Source organism: Pelodiscus sinensis, chromosome 2 (assembly GCF_052426305.1).
Source record: "Pelodiscus sinensis isolate ZL-2025 chromosome 2, ASM5242630v1, whole genome shotgun sequence".
Lineage (NCBI taxonomy): Eukaryota > Metazoa > Chordata > Testudines > Trionychidae > Pelodiscus > Pelodiscus sinensis.
In genome coordinates, this window is record NC_143053.1 from 87,992,068 (window position 1) to 88,007,805 (window position 15,738).

General features: G+C 39.3%; 1 protein-coding gene across 13 annotated transcripts in view; it reads right to left on the reverse strand.

The window, feature by feature from the left end:
- The window catches only part of PIEZO2 (piezo type mechanosensitive ion channel component 2), a 422,273-nt gene that overhangs the window by 109,181 nt on the left and 297,354 nt on the right, over window positions 1–15,738 (reverse strand). For 6 of the 13 annotated variants that reach the window (XM_089776309.1, XM_089776310.1, XM_075920988.2 and 3 more), the window contains exons 10-14: window positions 14,259–14,297; window positions 12,563–12,701; window positions 10,201–10,343; window positions 8,201–8,437; window positions 1,550–1,673 (exon numbers count right to left, since the gene is read on the reverse strand). In XM_089776309.1, coding sequence (XP_089632435.1) covers window positions 1,550–1,673; window positions 8,201–8,437; window positions 10,201–10,343; window positions 12,563–12,701; window positions 14,259–14,297 — 682 coding nt within the window. Of the gene's footprint in view, window positions 1–1,549; window positions 1,674–8,200; window positions 8,438–10,200; window positions 10,344–12,562; window positions 12,705–14,258; window positions 14,298–15,738 lie in introns of all 13 variants that reach the window. The other 7 variants (XM_075920987.2, XM_075920985.2, XM_075920989.2 and 4 more) reach the window with 3 other exon arrangements.

The window sequence follows — 15,738 nt, forward strand, 5'->3', positions numbered from 1 at the left end:
ACCAACAGTAGTGATCAGCCCTTTTCATCTCAGCGGGCTGCCAGATTGAAATACCTCATGTGTACTAACCGTGACCTCCAGAATAAGATTAAATTTAGTTAATCTTATTAAGTTTAATGTAATCATTCATATATTAATAGAACTGCCATCAACTTCAAATAATATAAAGGAAACATTTAAATTTATTTTACAATATCAAATCCCAACTCAGCCTCTTCCCTGCCTCCTCTCCCAAGCATCCTATCCCAGCTCCTTCCCCTCCCTCTGAGCACTTTTGGAGTGCCATGAATCTGCTGGGAGGGAAGGGAAGGAGTGAGGATGGGACACATATCAGCTGATTCATGGTATTCCATGGGAGAGGAGATGTAGGTAAGTGCACAAGAGGCCTGAGAGAAAGGACTGAGAGAGTGTGCGCCAGGGCCACACGTGGATCCCTGATGGTCTGCATGTAGCCCACAGGCCTCAGGTTGCTCACCGCTGCTCCAGAGAATATTGCTCATACATTTCCTTCCAAACCAGATTATTTTCTCCTCTACAAATTGACAGTAGTGCCAGCAAGACTACACTCCTCAGCCAAAGTTCCTAGTGGGTAAGTGTACTCACTCTATTCACCCTTCCAAAAAATCTGAGTGCTTGGACCTCTACTGGGGCAGAGTGGCCAAAAAGTAAGGAAACCACTCCAGTTCCCTGTGGTCACTGCTCCCCACTTTGCCCAAGCTGGACTCAGACATAGCGGAGAACCATGTATTGTTTTATGGTGAAAGCAATATCTACTGTAACACCTATATCTGCAGGCAAGAAACATTATTAAACCGGAGAAACACTGATCGCTGACATTAAGAGACAAATTCTTATGGGAATACTGTGGTTTTTGCCAAAAATGCAAACATTAGAAAGGCTTTGGAATTCAAATCAGAGGTTCCTGTTTAAAATCAACCAAACAACAAACCTTAAAAAAAAATAGATGTGAGATACCAGGCGGGAGGTAAATGCTGCATTTAAAAAGAATGACTATCCCTCGCTCTTGCTCTGGCAATTTCAGGGGATGACTCGTGGTTGCTACCATTACATCTCAGGCCTGATTCTGATCAAATTTGAATCAGTTTAAAACAAGAGTAAATACACCACACTGAAACCTATAGGTCAAATTCTGCTCTTGGTTACAGAAGTGCAGCTTCTGTTGAAATCATGGATGGACTTATTCCATGCAGGCCTTTCTCCTTTTATGGCTACGTTTTATGTACAGTGGGGCAAGTTTTGTGGGTGGAAGTGTATGTTTTTCCTGTACTTCACAGTTAAGTTTTTTTATTTTGTTATTTCATTTACTATAGTTTAACTGCAAAGAGAGTTTATATATTTTATTGGATGTTATCAAGTTCAAAGCTATTTTATTATGTCCTCTGATAACATTTGTATTAATGGATTTAGCAGCATGTTGTTTAGCCCTTAGTCAATAACGGATGCAACTGCCAATTACTTTCCTTATTGCTGAAGAAGTAACCATAACCTCCTACATTGACCGAAGCAGTGAAACTTCATATAGTTTTACCTTTTTCTTCATTTTCTTCATCTCCAACTTTGACCTCAGCTAAAGTAGCTTCTTTTTGCTGAAGCACTTTCCTTTCTGTGAGATGTTGCCTAAGCAGTAGCCAGAAAGTAATCGTGAAAAGGATCTGCAAGCAAAAATCAAAACAAAAACAAGAGACACAGACTAATTGTACATCCTACATCCTGCTAATGTTAACAGATATTTTTAAATGTTTTTTATTGTTTTCCACTATTCAAAGCAACAATATTATCATTGCCAAATAACATATTTTGGAAGCTAGGTCATTTAGACAAGTGATTCCCTTAAAAACAATTTTATTTTGCTTCTAGTTGTCATCCAGTTTGGGTAGGAAACTGGCTTTTCATTCTATGGCCTTTGTTAATAGGTTTCACTTTTGGTTCTTTGTGCTGGTAGAGGTAGTCTATTGTGCTACAGCAAGTCACAAAAATAAGCACATATTCTTAAGTAAGTGTACTTCTGTGTTTTACATATTGCCGGATTTCAAGAAGTGTCAATACAGAGAGCCAGCTAGAATGCAGAAAACAGCATGGTATCCACTGAAGTCAAAGTTTCCACAGATTTCAGCGGTTCATGGACAAGCATAATTTCATTACTTTATACAGAAAACAAGATTACAATTTTAAATCAGAGACATGAAATAACCAAATATGTGGTACATAGTACTGCTAACCCTGATACTAACCAGACTGATGATGCAATATAAAAAGTGATTCTGTTTTTTGTCAGCAACTGGTAAAACAACTTTTTATTAAGTTTTTCTGCCACCAATAACAGTTAAAAACACTAACAAAAGTGACAGTGTTCCTTTCAAGGGATATAATCATATTAATATTCCCATTTGTCCATTCAGATGTAATTGACATTCTGATCACAGTGTTTGTTCTCACTTGCTCCCACATGATACATGCCAGCAGCGGGGAAAGCCAGTATGTTCCAAGCATACTGAATGGACAGAAGTGGAGTGAGTGATACGACATCATTGCTTGGGAGCATATTTTCATCACCATCATGTGATCATGACATCATTTGACAACCAAGTTCAACTCCAATTGATTTACACTGTAAGCTCTCTGGGGCAGGGACTTATATATGTAAATTTCCTCCCTCCACAGACCCCAAACCATGAAGAGGGATGTTTAAGCACTCCCATAGGAGCAATAATAATAAGGATAGAGAAATATGTGTTTTAAATGTATGAAAAGGCACCACTGTAGCTAAAAATAAGTATAAATAAAAATACCTAAAACAGATTTCAAAACTGCTAAACATACAAACACTATGGGGTAAGAGAATTCCTTTCATCAGTAGCAAATGCAGAGCATTTGGGTCAATTCTCAAACTGTCTATTGATTGGGAGGGAGTGGAAACTCCCTCCATTGTGCATTGATAGATGTAATCAAGATTACAGCATAGAAAATAAATCCTTGGGGGACATAGATGATTTAGGGGACTAATATGGGGTACATAGACCTTCATTCTAAGTCACAAGTACGAATCCAGCCCAAACTGGCAGTGAAACAAAATTCTTTCCATAAGGTGGTTCTTAGAGGTGTCCGGGAAAAGAGTTGGTAGCCTCATTCTAGTCTTCAGAATACGTTCATCACAAAAAGTGTCACTAAACTAAAATATCTCGTGAGAAGTAAGTCATAGAAACAGAACTATTTTCTCACTTCTAGAGATGGGTGCTTCACATCAATGTTAAAGTATATTGGTCAATCAGCACAAGAGAAACCTGCTCTGCCATGACCATCAACGCTTTGTTCTGTGGGTGTAACAGAGCGCCTTTCACAAATATTTAGGGCTATTTTATAGCTGTTACGCTAAGCCCATGAAAGAGGGTAGCACACCAGGAGGTTCCACATCAGCAGACTTTCAAAGGCATTGTGTGGACTCAGACTCAAAGCAGGAAGATTCCCACTTGGGGTACATTGTCACAGAATGCTAATTGATACCAGCTATCATGCTGCCCTCATCATTCAGCAAAATCACAAAGAAGGGGCCACTGCTATACAACCTTTAGCACGTGCATTTGCCTCTACACCAGGGGTGTCCAAACTTTTTTCAAAGAGGGCCAGATTTGATGAAGTAAACATGCGTGAGGGCCGACCATTTTGCCTGACATTCTTTGAACCATTAAAATTAAATGCAAATTAACTATTTTATGCAAAGTTTATTGCAAACGGCAAACGACATAACACCAACTATACATGTTGTGTCCAAATATATTTATAACTGATTTAGACCAACTGACATTAACTGAGATTTTACAATGTATTCATCTCAATTGAAAAAAAAACTTGCCTACACTAATGTGAAGGGTGAAACTGAGATCTGGACTGCAGTACATAGGCTAGGTCTGGTTCAAAGGTAGTGGTTTTGATGCGCAAAATGTCACGCAGGTGAGAGTCACTTAGTCTTGTCCTCACGCGGTTCTTGTTACAGTTCATAGCAGAGAATGTCTTCTCACACATATATGTTGAGCCAAACAAGCTCAGCATTTTCTTAGCCAATGTTCGAATCTCTTGAAACCGGCTCTTATCCAGTTGGCGGTAAAAGTTCACAAGAGAGAGCTGTTGGTGACGACTGCGTAACTCGCTGTCACAATGCAGCTCAATGAGCTCGAGCTGCAGCTGATCTGGAGCATCATCGGGGTCAACAGAGAATGGAGAGGAGAAAAGGCTGATCTCCTTTTCAATAGCTGCAAAGTCCTGAAAGCGCCGTTTAAACTCCCCAGCCAGAGATGCAATGTCTGCTGCGTACCTGCTCGTTTGCGCACTGATATTGTCCTGTGGAAAACTGTTCATTATTTCCTGCAACGCTGAAAAATGTATGGTATTGGGCTGTGTTTGTGACAACTGCCTTATGAAAAGTTGCAGCTTTGTCCCAAAGGCTTTGAGGTGTGAATAAAGCTGGTTCACCGCTGCATCTTTCCCCTGAAGACTCGTGTTCAGTACATTCAGATGCTTTGTTATGTCAACTAGAAACCCCAAATCAGCCAGCCAAATAGGATCAGATAGTTCTCGCATTGGTTGTCCCTTTGTTTCCAAGAATTCTCCGATTTCCTTTCTGAGAGAGTAGAAACGCTGCAGTGCAGACCCCCGACTGAGCCATCTTACATCGTTGTGATATAAAACATCTTCGTATTCAGCCTGGATGTCCAGTAGAAACTGTTTAAACTGGCGGTGGCACAGGGCTTTAGAGCGAATAAAATTAATAGTCTTTAGCACCGGTTTCATAACATGATCATATTTGAGATGTTTAGCACAGAGAACTTGCTGATGAATGATACAATGGAGTTTAATAGCTTTGCCTCCTTCTTCGATCACCTTGTTACAGATTAGGGTTGATAATCCACTTCGTTCACCAACCATGGCAGGTGCCCCATCAGTAATAATCCCAGTAACTTTGTTCCAAGGCAGTTTCATGTCATCTATGGCGGAACTAACAGAAACAAATAAATCTTTTCCTCTTGTTTGGTCCGTAAGGCTCTGGAGGTCAAGTAGCTCTTCAGTCACATTCATTTCATCGTCCACCCCTCTCATAAAAATCAGCAACTGAGCTGTGTCAGATAGGTCCGTGCTTTCATCACAGGCTATTGAAAAGAAGTCAAAATCCACTCCTTTGGATGTCAACTGTCTCTTAATATCTGATGAAATCTCCTCAATTCTCCGTGCTACAGTGTTACGAGCCAGGCAAATGTTGGCAAACTCTTGCTTCTTCTCGGGACAGATATTCTCAACCATTTTCATAACGCATTCTTTGATAAAGTCACCCTCAGCAAAAGATTTGCAATTTTTAGCAATTAACGTTGCCACCTCATAGCTCGCCCTTGTGGCATTTTCATTTGACTCACGGGCTCTTATGAAAAATTTCTGTTGTGACATTAAAACAGCTTCAAGTTGCTTCAACTTTTCACTGCGGTCGTGCCCTGTAAGCTTATCGTATGTGCTATGTCTCGACTGGTAGTGTCTCTTGACATTAAATTCCTTATAAACAGCCACAGTCTCTTGGCATATCAGACAAACACAGTGATTCTCTATTTCAGTGAAGAAATATTCCACTTTCCACCTGTCCTGGAAGCGGCGGCCCTCACTGTCAACTTTCCTTCTCTTATTTACAGTCGCCATTTTTTAAAATTGACCAGAAGGGGAAGGGATCATGTGAGCGCAGTGCCAGAGGTTTAATACACTGCCCAAGTAATACACTGCACTAATACACTGCCCAACAAGAATTCTCTTGCCTTTGTGGCTGTTTGTGGCGAAGTCTCTAATGATGAGCTCCACGTGCCTGAGCCCGCCAGGAAGCTGACAGTGCGCAGGGCCAATCGCAGATACTGAGCTTGAGCAGCTGCGGAGTCCGTCCCTGATCTCAGCAGCTGCGGAGTCCGTCCCTGCACTCTCAGCCCCAAGGTAGAGGGCTTGCAGGGTCAGAGGCGGGTGGAGAGCGCAGGGCACGCTGGCCTCACGGCGGCCCGGGGGCAGGGCGAACCCGTAGCCAAGCGGGGGAGCAGGGCTGTGGACGTGCCCTACATGGTGGACTTTAGGACCGCAGCGGCCGCCATGGACGGCGGCAGAGCGGCCGGAAGCGGCGTCAGTCAGAGGAGTGCCGGGGAGCCAGGAGAGGGGGAGGAAGCGGGGGCTGTCCCTGCACTCTCAGCCCCAAAGCGGAGTGCAGGGGCAGGGTTTGGGACCGTGGCAGCGGCGGCGGCGGCAGTGGCGGCGGCCCGAAGCGGCGCGCTGAGCGCGCCAGTTAGAAAAAGCACCGGGGAGCCAGGAGAAGCGGGGGGCCGTATTAAATCCGACCGCGGGCCGCATTTGGCCCGCGGGCCGGACTTTGGACATGCCTGCTCTACACTGATTGAGTTTTATTACCTGGATGTACTCACTCGCTGCCCTCTTTGGAACGTCTGGAGTCACTGCCAGCATGAGACTAGCTTTTGGGGCTGTGGAACATAGAGGGGTTTTCATACTGCCTCTGAGAGACAGCCTCTGTGCAGTGCAGCTCTATTTATCTTTCAAGTCAGTACACACTCTTCAAAGCCCATACAAATATATGCAAGGAAAATTATGGCACATTCACTTCTCTTTTATTCCACGGAATCTTTATTTAAGTCCACAGGGTGCATTTTATCCTGTCTAACAAATCTAACAGATGTCCTTTGGTTTGTTTTATAGGTGTAACTAAAAGCCTCTTAGATACACAATAACTTCACTTTCCAGACAGCAGTGAGTTTTTGATACAACAGTCCACGATGCAACTAATTATTGAAAAGTGGCTGGCAATATACCAAGATAGCTAAATATCTGTAGAGAGATTTACAAAGTCAATAAAGAGAAACTGAAGAACTAACCTCTTGACTATTGTCACTTTTACCAAGACTGACATTACTTTCCATAGGAGAAAAAAGAGAATGCTCACTACCTTTTAAATGCATTATAAATCCAGACACGGCTTGGCTCTGCCAAGCAGGCAATACAGGTGCAGAACCTCTTCACAGGGGAATCAGGTACATCATGGTGGAAGTAGTAGGGAATAGGGCCAACTATCTGCAGTATGCGATAAGTTCCTCTTGAGTAGTCTATGAAGCAGCTTGCATTGTGTGTTCCCTTTCCTTCCTCACAAATAATCTGACAAATCCAGTGTTTTCAAGACAGGGGAAATATCTGGGTGGACAAAACCTCACTAACGGAGAACAGGAAACTCTTTCATTAGCGCTCTAAGGTGATTCCAATTAGTTTTCTTCAACTGAAAGACTAAAGAATTAATTCCGCTAAGTACTTGAGCGTGTGCCTAATCCCATTAACATCCATGAGTCTATTTACATGCTTAAAGTTTGGCAAATGCTCAAAACACTTGCTGACCTGGGCACTTCCAGTCTTAAAGACAAGTTTGATGTGTTTCTATATAGTCAAATGTACTCAGCTTATCTTCACAAATCAAAATATATTTGACATTACAGGTTCAATTATTTTTTCCATGGCTCTTATGATGAGGCTCTATGAGTTGTGAGAAGTAGGGTGATAAAATGTTGCCACACACAAATCTACCACAACATTAATTAACAGACAGGGGGGAACAACCATTGTACAGAGAGCTGCTATATTAGTCTTCATTCAGAAAACAGAGAAGGAAATGGAAATGTTTTATGTAAGTACAAATATAGCATTGACTTTTGATCTGTTCCAACTGATACTAATGACAATGCAGAAATGCTCTTATAAATATGTATTTGTGTGTCTGTGTACCCAAACAGATTTCAAACAAAAGCTGTCTCATAATTCTGTTTAATTTATCACTAGTTAAACAAATCAAAGGGACAAACACTGTTTCCTTACAGGGACAAATACTATTTTCTCCCTGGTGAGAACTATTTACAAAAGTATCCAAATAAACTTAGACATTATTTGACACATTCATTATAGTATTTAATTTACACGCATGAAGGAATTTTGTGCTATTGTGTTTTTGTAGCCACTCAGCCTGTACTGTAAGTCCCATGCTGAAAAGAATTATTTGTTGAATTAAACATCAAAGGACCTGAAGTTTTGTTTTGTTTTTGAATTGATGGCCAGTGTAAATTCTTTAGTTCTTTAAACAAACTACAGATGTTCATAAGCACACTACACTTACCTTGGATGCTAATTCCCCAGGATCCTTCTTTTCTAAAAATCCTGAAACTTTAGGAAGCTCATCATTATCGAGGTCAATACTCCATATATACTGTAATGTTAACAGCAAATTTCCATAAACAACCATGAAAGGGGAACTGATCATTGCATATTTTCTTCTGTCACGAATCATCCAAAGCGTGCAGGACCAGATCAATAACACAAAAGTCAGCCAACTGTGATAAGTGATACTCCAAGCCTTGAGAAAGAGAGGAATGGGGAGGGGGCAGAAGGGAGAGCGAGAGAAATGTTCATAGTTTCACTTAGTTACAGTATTATTGCACACAGTTAAATTTTACAATAGTGCCCAACTTCACCACACATGGCCAAGGGTATATTTTCAGTGTGATTCATGGAGGTTTTGGCATGTGCCTCCCATTTATGTTAATGAGAAATGGGCCACTGACAGCTGTAGTACATCCTCTGGCCAACATGCAATGACCTGATTCCTAGGGCTGTGTCCAGACTCAGGGTTTTTTTCGGGAAAAGTAGCCTTTTTCCGAAAAAACTTCACCTGCGTCTAGACTGCAGCCGCGTTCTTTCGAAATTAAAACAAAAGAACGCGGCTTTTCTTTCAACGGCGGTAAACCTCATTTCACGAGGAAGAACGCCTTCTTTCGAAAGTGCTTCTTTCGAAAGAAGGCGTTCTTGAATGTAAATAGGGCTTCTTCGAAAGAGAGCATCCAGACTCACGGGGTGCTTTCTTTCGAAAAAGCGGCTTGCTCTTTCGAAAGTTCCGCGTGCAGTCTAGACGCTCTCTTTCGAAAGAGGCTCTTTCGAAAGATACTTTCAAAAGAGCGTCTTTCGAAAGAAGCCTGCAGTCTAGACATAGCCTAGGAAATTCACCATTTAGACTGAACCTTTTTTTTTTTTTTTGGTCTGTATGTTGCACTTTTAGCAGTGATTATTAAGCATGTTTTGGATTTCACTATTTGTTGTACTCTATCATAGAGATGGATAGACTTAGACTGATCTAGCCTAAGCGTAGTGTTGTTCTTTACAGTATATTAAAATGTTCTTGTCCTTTTACTGCTATCAAGCAGGTTATTTTAAAATGTTCTGGACAAAACATTCTACTAAATGATCAGGGGAAGTGTTTTTTTTTATTAAACACTGTTATTGATTTTGGGCTAGATTCTGGTATTGGCAATGAATGAGTATAAATATAGAGTAACTTAGAGGAAGTCAATGTCATCTTAATTTTTATTTTGTTTAAACAGAAAGCATGCTTTAGAGTTAGTATATCCATGGCTAGTTTGCACAAGTGAAACTTATTTTTTAAGGGATGGATGGTATAAAAAGAAAAAAAGAAAACTAATCACAACACAAAATGTATAAGCATAAAATTGTATTTTCCTAAATGCCTTCTTTGCATAGAGGAAAGAAACCAATGTGTATGGGTTTGTTTTCATATAGAGTTTAAACTAGATGCATTGATTCAATTTGAAATAGAAATGGCAAGTTTAGATTTACCATACAACTATGAAGTGCTTCATTTTTGCAGATCATTTTTTAATTGAGTAAAACCACTAAAACCTAAAAATCTTTTGAACCATCAGAAAAGTGAGATGTTGAACACTTTCTAATCTATAACTGATAACAAAATACCCATATCATCTAAAGCTAGGCTCTGAATCCTCGATTCTGTAACAGAACCCCAGTGGGAGCAAAAACATGTATCCTGCCCCATAGAAAGGTGGTAGGATCAAGGCATAATTTGGGGGATAATGTTTTCATAAACCACATGCACCCAGATTTAGATCTCAGGTCCAAATTTTACAATATTAAAGTAAATACCAGTGAAGAAATCAACATGACAAATCACCCTTCACCAGAGACTTGGAAGATAAATATATTCATGCTGTCAATAATGTGGCAGAAGCTCATTTTCAGAGTTAGATGAAACCTGGAATTAGATTATATCTGATACCCCAACTCAATTATTTTGTTGTTCATACATACCATCATTGCAATCAGAGCACAAATATAACTTTGTTTCATGATAAAATGGAAGACAGAGACCATGGCATGTATTTTAACATTTTCTTTTTCCTCCTGAATATCTTCCTCCTCTTCTTCTTCCTCATCTTCCTCTTCTTTCTTTTCTAAGTAGAAAAATATTCTTACAGTGGAGTTCAAATAAGTCTAGTGGCAGCCTACGCACTCATAATTCCAACCCCCACTACTCTTGCACAAATGGAAATATTGCAGGAAATAAGCCCCTGTATCCTGAACTCAGTCAATTCAGACAATCCCCATGTGGCAGAATGTTGTGCTACTATCATTGCACTCAGCCATAACAATATTAATAATTTTGATATCTTAACAATGAACTGAGACCCTGACTACAAATCCACAGAAGTACAGTTCATACAGTCATGTAAGGACACAAAGCAAACATGCTGGTGTGTAGGCAAATACAGTATTTTGGACAATATGTACCTGCAACTTGAATCACAGATCTGCAAGTTGATTTGGTAGAATAAGAATAAAAGAACTGCCATTAAGGATCAGACTAAATGGTCCATCTATCCCAGTATCCTGTTTCTGACTGTGGCCAGTGCCAGAGATTCAGGAGTGTGAAGAACAGGGCTATTTTGAAGAGATCCACTCCTGTCCTCCAATACCAACTTCTGGTAGTCAGAGATCTATGGGTGTCCTTAGTATCGGGTTATATACTTGACTACCTTGGCTAATAGTGAATGATGGACTTATCCTCTATGGATCATTACAACATCATTTGGCAATGAGTTCCACAGGTTATTATGTGAATTGTATGGAAAACGTATCTCCCTGTGTTTCTGTCACCTATTCATTTTATTGGGTAAATCCTGGTTTTGTGTAGGAAAAGATAAATAACACTTCTTTATTCACTTTTTCCACACCAGTCACGATTTTATAAACCTCTATCATATCTCCTTTTAATCATCTTTCTTCTAAGATGACCATCTCTATTCTTTTTAGTCTCTTCTTGTATGGAAGCTGTTCCATACACTGGATCATCTTTATCACCCTTCACTGGACCTTTTTCAGTTCCACTATCTCCTTTTTTCAGATGAGGTCTTTAAAACTGGACACAATATTCAAGGTGTATATCAGGTATAATGAAAATAGTATTATTTTCTATTCCTTTCCCAATATTTCCTAACCTCCTGTTAGCATTTTTGACCTCTGCTGCGATTTCAACTAGTTTTCAAAGAACTATCCATGATGACTCCAAGATCTTTTACTTGAATGATAACAACTAGTTTAGAACACATTATTGTACATGTATATTTGGGATTATTTTCCTGGGGCATTATTTTACCCTTACTAACATTGAAATTAATCTGCCAATTGGTTGGCCAACCACCCATTTTTGTGAGATCCTCCTGCAACTCTTTGCCATCAACTTTGGACTTGACTGTCTTGAATACTTTTGTGTCATCTGCAAAAAGCACCACTTCATGGTTCACTCTTTTTCCAGATTACTAATTAGTATGTTGAATAACATTGGTCCTAGTATAATTCCCTGGGAGACCCCACTATTTACCTCTCTCTCCATTCTGAAAATGGAAAGTTTATTCCTATCCTTTGTTTCCTATTTTTAACCACTTACTGATCCCTGAGGGGACCTTCCATGTTATCCCATGACAATTACATTTCCCTAAGAGCCTTTGGTGAGGAACCTTGTCAAATAGACTGTATTGACTGGATCACCTTTACTCATATGCTTGCTGACACTCTCAAAGAATTCTAATTGCTTGGTTAGGCATGACTTCCCTTTACAAATGCCATGTTGCCTCTGCCCCAACAATCGTGTTCATCCGTGTATCTGATAATTCTGACTTTTACTATATTGTCAACTAATTTGCCTGGTACTGAAGTTGGGCTTATCAGCCTGCAGTTGCCAGGATAATTCTCCGAATCCTTTCTTAAAAATCAGTTTCATATTAGTTACTTGTCTGTAATTTCTTTCAGCAATATATTACATACTACAATTACTAGTTCTGCAATGTCATATTTGAGTTCTTCAGAATTCTTGTGTGAATTCCACGTAGTCCTGGAGACTTATTCCTTCTTAATTTATCAATTTGTTCTATTCAAGCCTGACAAGGAAGGGGAAAAGGGGTGCAGTTGCCTCAGGGCCCAGTGATTCCAAGGTCCCCTTCTACCTAAGACCCCAGCCCTTCCAAGGCCAGACATGACTGGTTCTAATCATTTCTTTAATCTCAGTATGCCAAACTTCTTAACAAAACATGTACAGGACAAAAACATTTAAGAATATAGTAAATAATAAAATCCAGAACATACAGGCTTATTCTCAAATACTTCATGTTACTACCTGACATATCATCTGATGGCTCCCATTTGTACTGTGGTGTTGAGTACATATCAGCTTTAGCAGGGCCATTCTCCAAGTGAAGTGTGGGGTGTATGGTGTGATAATCTACAGGAGTCCCATTCACTGTTACCAGCAGCACCTGCTAGATGAGGATTGGAGAAAGGCATGTCTTTTAGAAAAGCTCCTCTGTGAGTGGAACTGCTACTTAGTTAATGAGCAACTAACTTTTACTAGCAATGGGTGCTCCTAACAACAGACTCACACAGCTACTCCTCTGAGATTTTTTAACTTTTGCTAGGTATTGTTTACAAAATGTGAAAGAAACTTAATGGAATAATTTCAGCAGCTTTATCTCTACTGAACAAATGATGTTAACACAATTATCCCAAGAATATTTTAGCAGACCAATTTATGCTAAAAAGAATTATGACACAGATTTTGTTACTTTTTTTTAACAAAAGAGTAATAATAACGATGATGTTTTGCATTTCTATAGTATTTCCCATCAAAGAATCTCTTTACAAACATTACTGAATCCTAAAAATTACCACTGTGAGATAGGCATTACACGCATTCTAAAAACAGGCCAGATGAGACACGTTAAGGTTATGCCTTCTGTCAAGGGATACAAGCAATCTCTGGCCAAGCTAGGACTAATTCTATGCCATGTGGCCGATGTTTCTCTACGAGGTAGCTTTGGAGCTGGATATTTTTTTAGGTTAATTTTCTGTCCAATGGTTTCCAGTACTGATAAAGATGATGGTCATAAATAATTTGCATTTTAGATCAGTAGGGTGATCTGCATTTATTACAATTAGTAACATTAATTGTGTTTCTTACAACTACTTATCACTCTATGTTTATGCCACTATTTGAACTTTGGCTGTGTTATTTGCCATTGTTCTTGTTTGGCCAGAGTGCAGGAAATCCAGCAATGTGGTGGCAGAGAGTTGCTGACTCAATACAGCTGAAGGTGAAAGACAGAGGTATATTTCTGCTATAGAAAAGATGCTGAGACACCAGGGACCAATGGAGATCAGCCAGTTCCACAGAACCAATCTCACTGCAAAATATATCGTGTGGTTTCCTGTTTCAGTAGTTGGCACAAGGGTTGGGGACCACATTCAGTTTGGTTGCAGCTGTTTCCAGACTGCATGGAAGAGATCTTCCAGGATTTCCTGCCTTTGGTCTCATTAATTTGTTGACTGTTCAAAAAAAGTTTCATACTTTTCATCATTTTAATATTCAGCATTGGTGTAAGGTGTTTTTGAAGTACCTGTGCAATTCAACATGAATATTTTAAAAACACTTTAGAAATTAAACCAAATTTTAGCTTACATTAAAAAAGCAGAGTCACATGTTTTGTTTAAAATACAAAAAGTAAGAAAGATCTTTTGCCAATTAGTATAAGCTCAAATATTCTAATGTCACGCAAGATCCTCAGTAAGTTTAAATAATCAAGATTTTGGATTATCAAAGGAGTTCTCAATGTAGTTAACAGAAAAAAGGGAAGATGACTCTGCTATAAATGGGGGGTTTGGAAGACTGACATTGGACTAAAACAGCTACGCTAATAAAAAGACTAGAACATTTTAACATTTAATATACACTTTTCTCTTTAAGGTACAGAGCATAATCCATATTTAGACCATCTATACAAGTACAAATGAACTACAGAGACTGACAGCATACTAACATCAGATGGCTTGTATTCATCTTGAGTCATTGACAGAAGCTGTAAAAAGCAATGCAAGGACAGACTGTTAGTAAAGAAACATAGCTCAAGCAGCAATATGTTTAATAGATTCATGCATTTTTGCTAGTCCTCTCAACAGATCTGAATTAAGACATTCAGTAAGAATTTTTAAAGTCAGCAGAATTATACATTATGCCCAATAAAGTAACAATTGTAGCATAATTATTGGCATAACTTTATTTAAGTGTCTTAATTCCAAATCACAGTTGAAGACGTTATACTGAAATTATATGTGATGGTCATGGGAAGTCATCAGTGTTATTACAGCCAATATCAAATGACTTTCCAATTGAACACTTAAAATTAAGGTTTTTAAAATTATCATTAGAATTTCTCTAAGTTTAAAACCACTGTTAGCAGAATTATTACACTAGAATATAAATGTTATACCTATATTTCAAAGCATTAATAATATTTAAATGAAGAGCACTATATTTTCATCAACACAGCTAATTACTGCCCTTCATCATTCAGCAAAAATTATTAATATGAAGCAGTAGATGAAGAGCTCTAGAGATATTAACACCACACTCTAGTAAATCCAAACCACTGAAAAATTTGATGGAGTATAATTACATAGGGCTAAAGAATGCAGTCTTTCTTCAGGCTACATTCACGCTTGAAATCAGTGGTAATTTTGCCTGAGAAGACAGCAAGACGTGACTTATACAATATTTTCTTCTTCTAACTAGAGTATTCTGAAATTTGTTAAGAATACTCAAACTCATCTTTCTGCACATCCATATTGGCTTTGCCAAGATTACATTTGGTTCATAGAAGATTTATCTTTTGGAGAAGAAAAGACATTTCCCTACAAGTAATTAGCACCACTTGTAGTGAAACCCAGAATACAACCGACAGCTTCTGTTTGGTTGGTTTTAAGTTCTTTTTTCAAAAGAAAGCAAGACCTTGGGGCTCAGTTTTTCAGTTTTCCTTTATGAATGTGACTCTCTTGAGTTAGGCTGACAGGGTGGACCCTGGCTTTGTGACATGAAAGCGGGATGTGAAGGACAATGACCCCACCACATTAATCAACTTTTACTGACTTAAACTACTAAGTCTAGATGAAACTTAATCAAAAGCCATGGCACAACATATAATAGCACATAACAAAGGCTATTACTGTATTATAGGAGCATATAAAACTAGTTATGACCAGGATAGCCTCTTTCTATACTCCAAATCTTTAGTACTTTTCTTGGGTAACAGATCCTCCAACGAGTTCAAATCTATTTTAGCCCCTTCTTTTCCTACGTGTTTAAACACTTCCATCACCTATTGCTCACGTTACACTGACTCAGCTCCGCTTCTGCTGACACCCTCACCCATGCCTTCAGCTCCGCTCATCTAGAGCACTGCAGCTCCCTTTTCATGGGCTCCTCTAGTACCGACTTTCTAGAATCAACCGAGTCTAGGATGC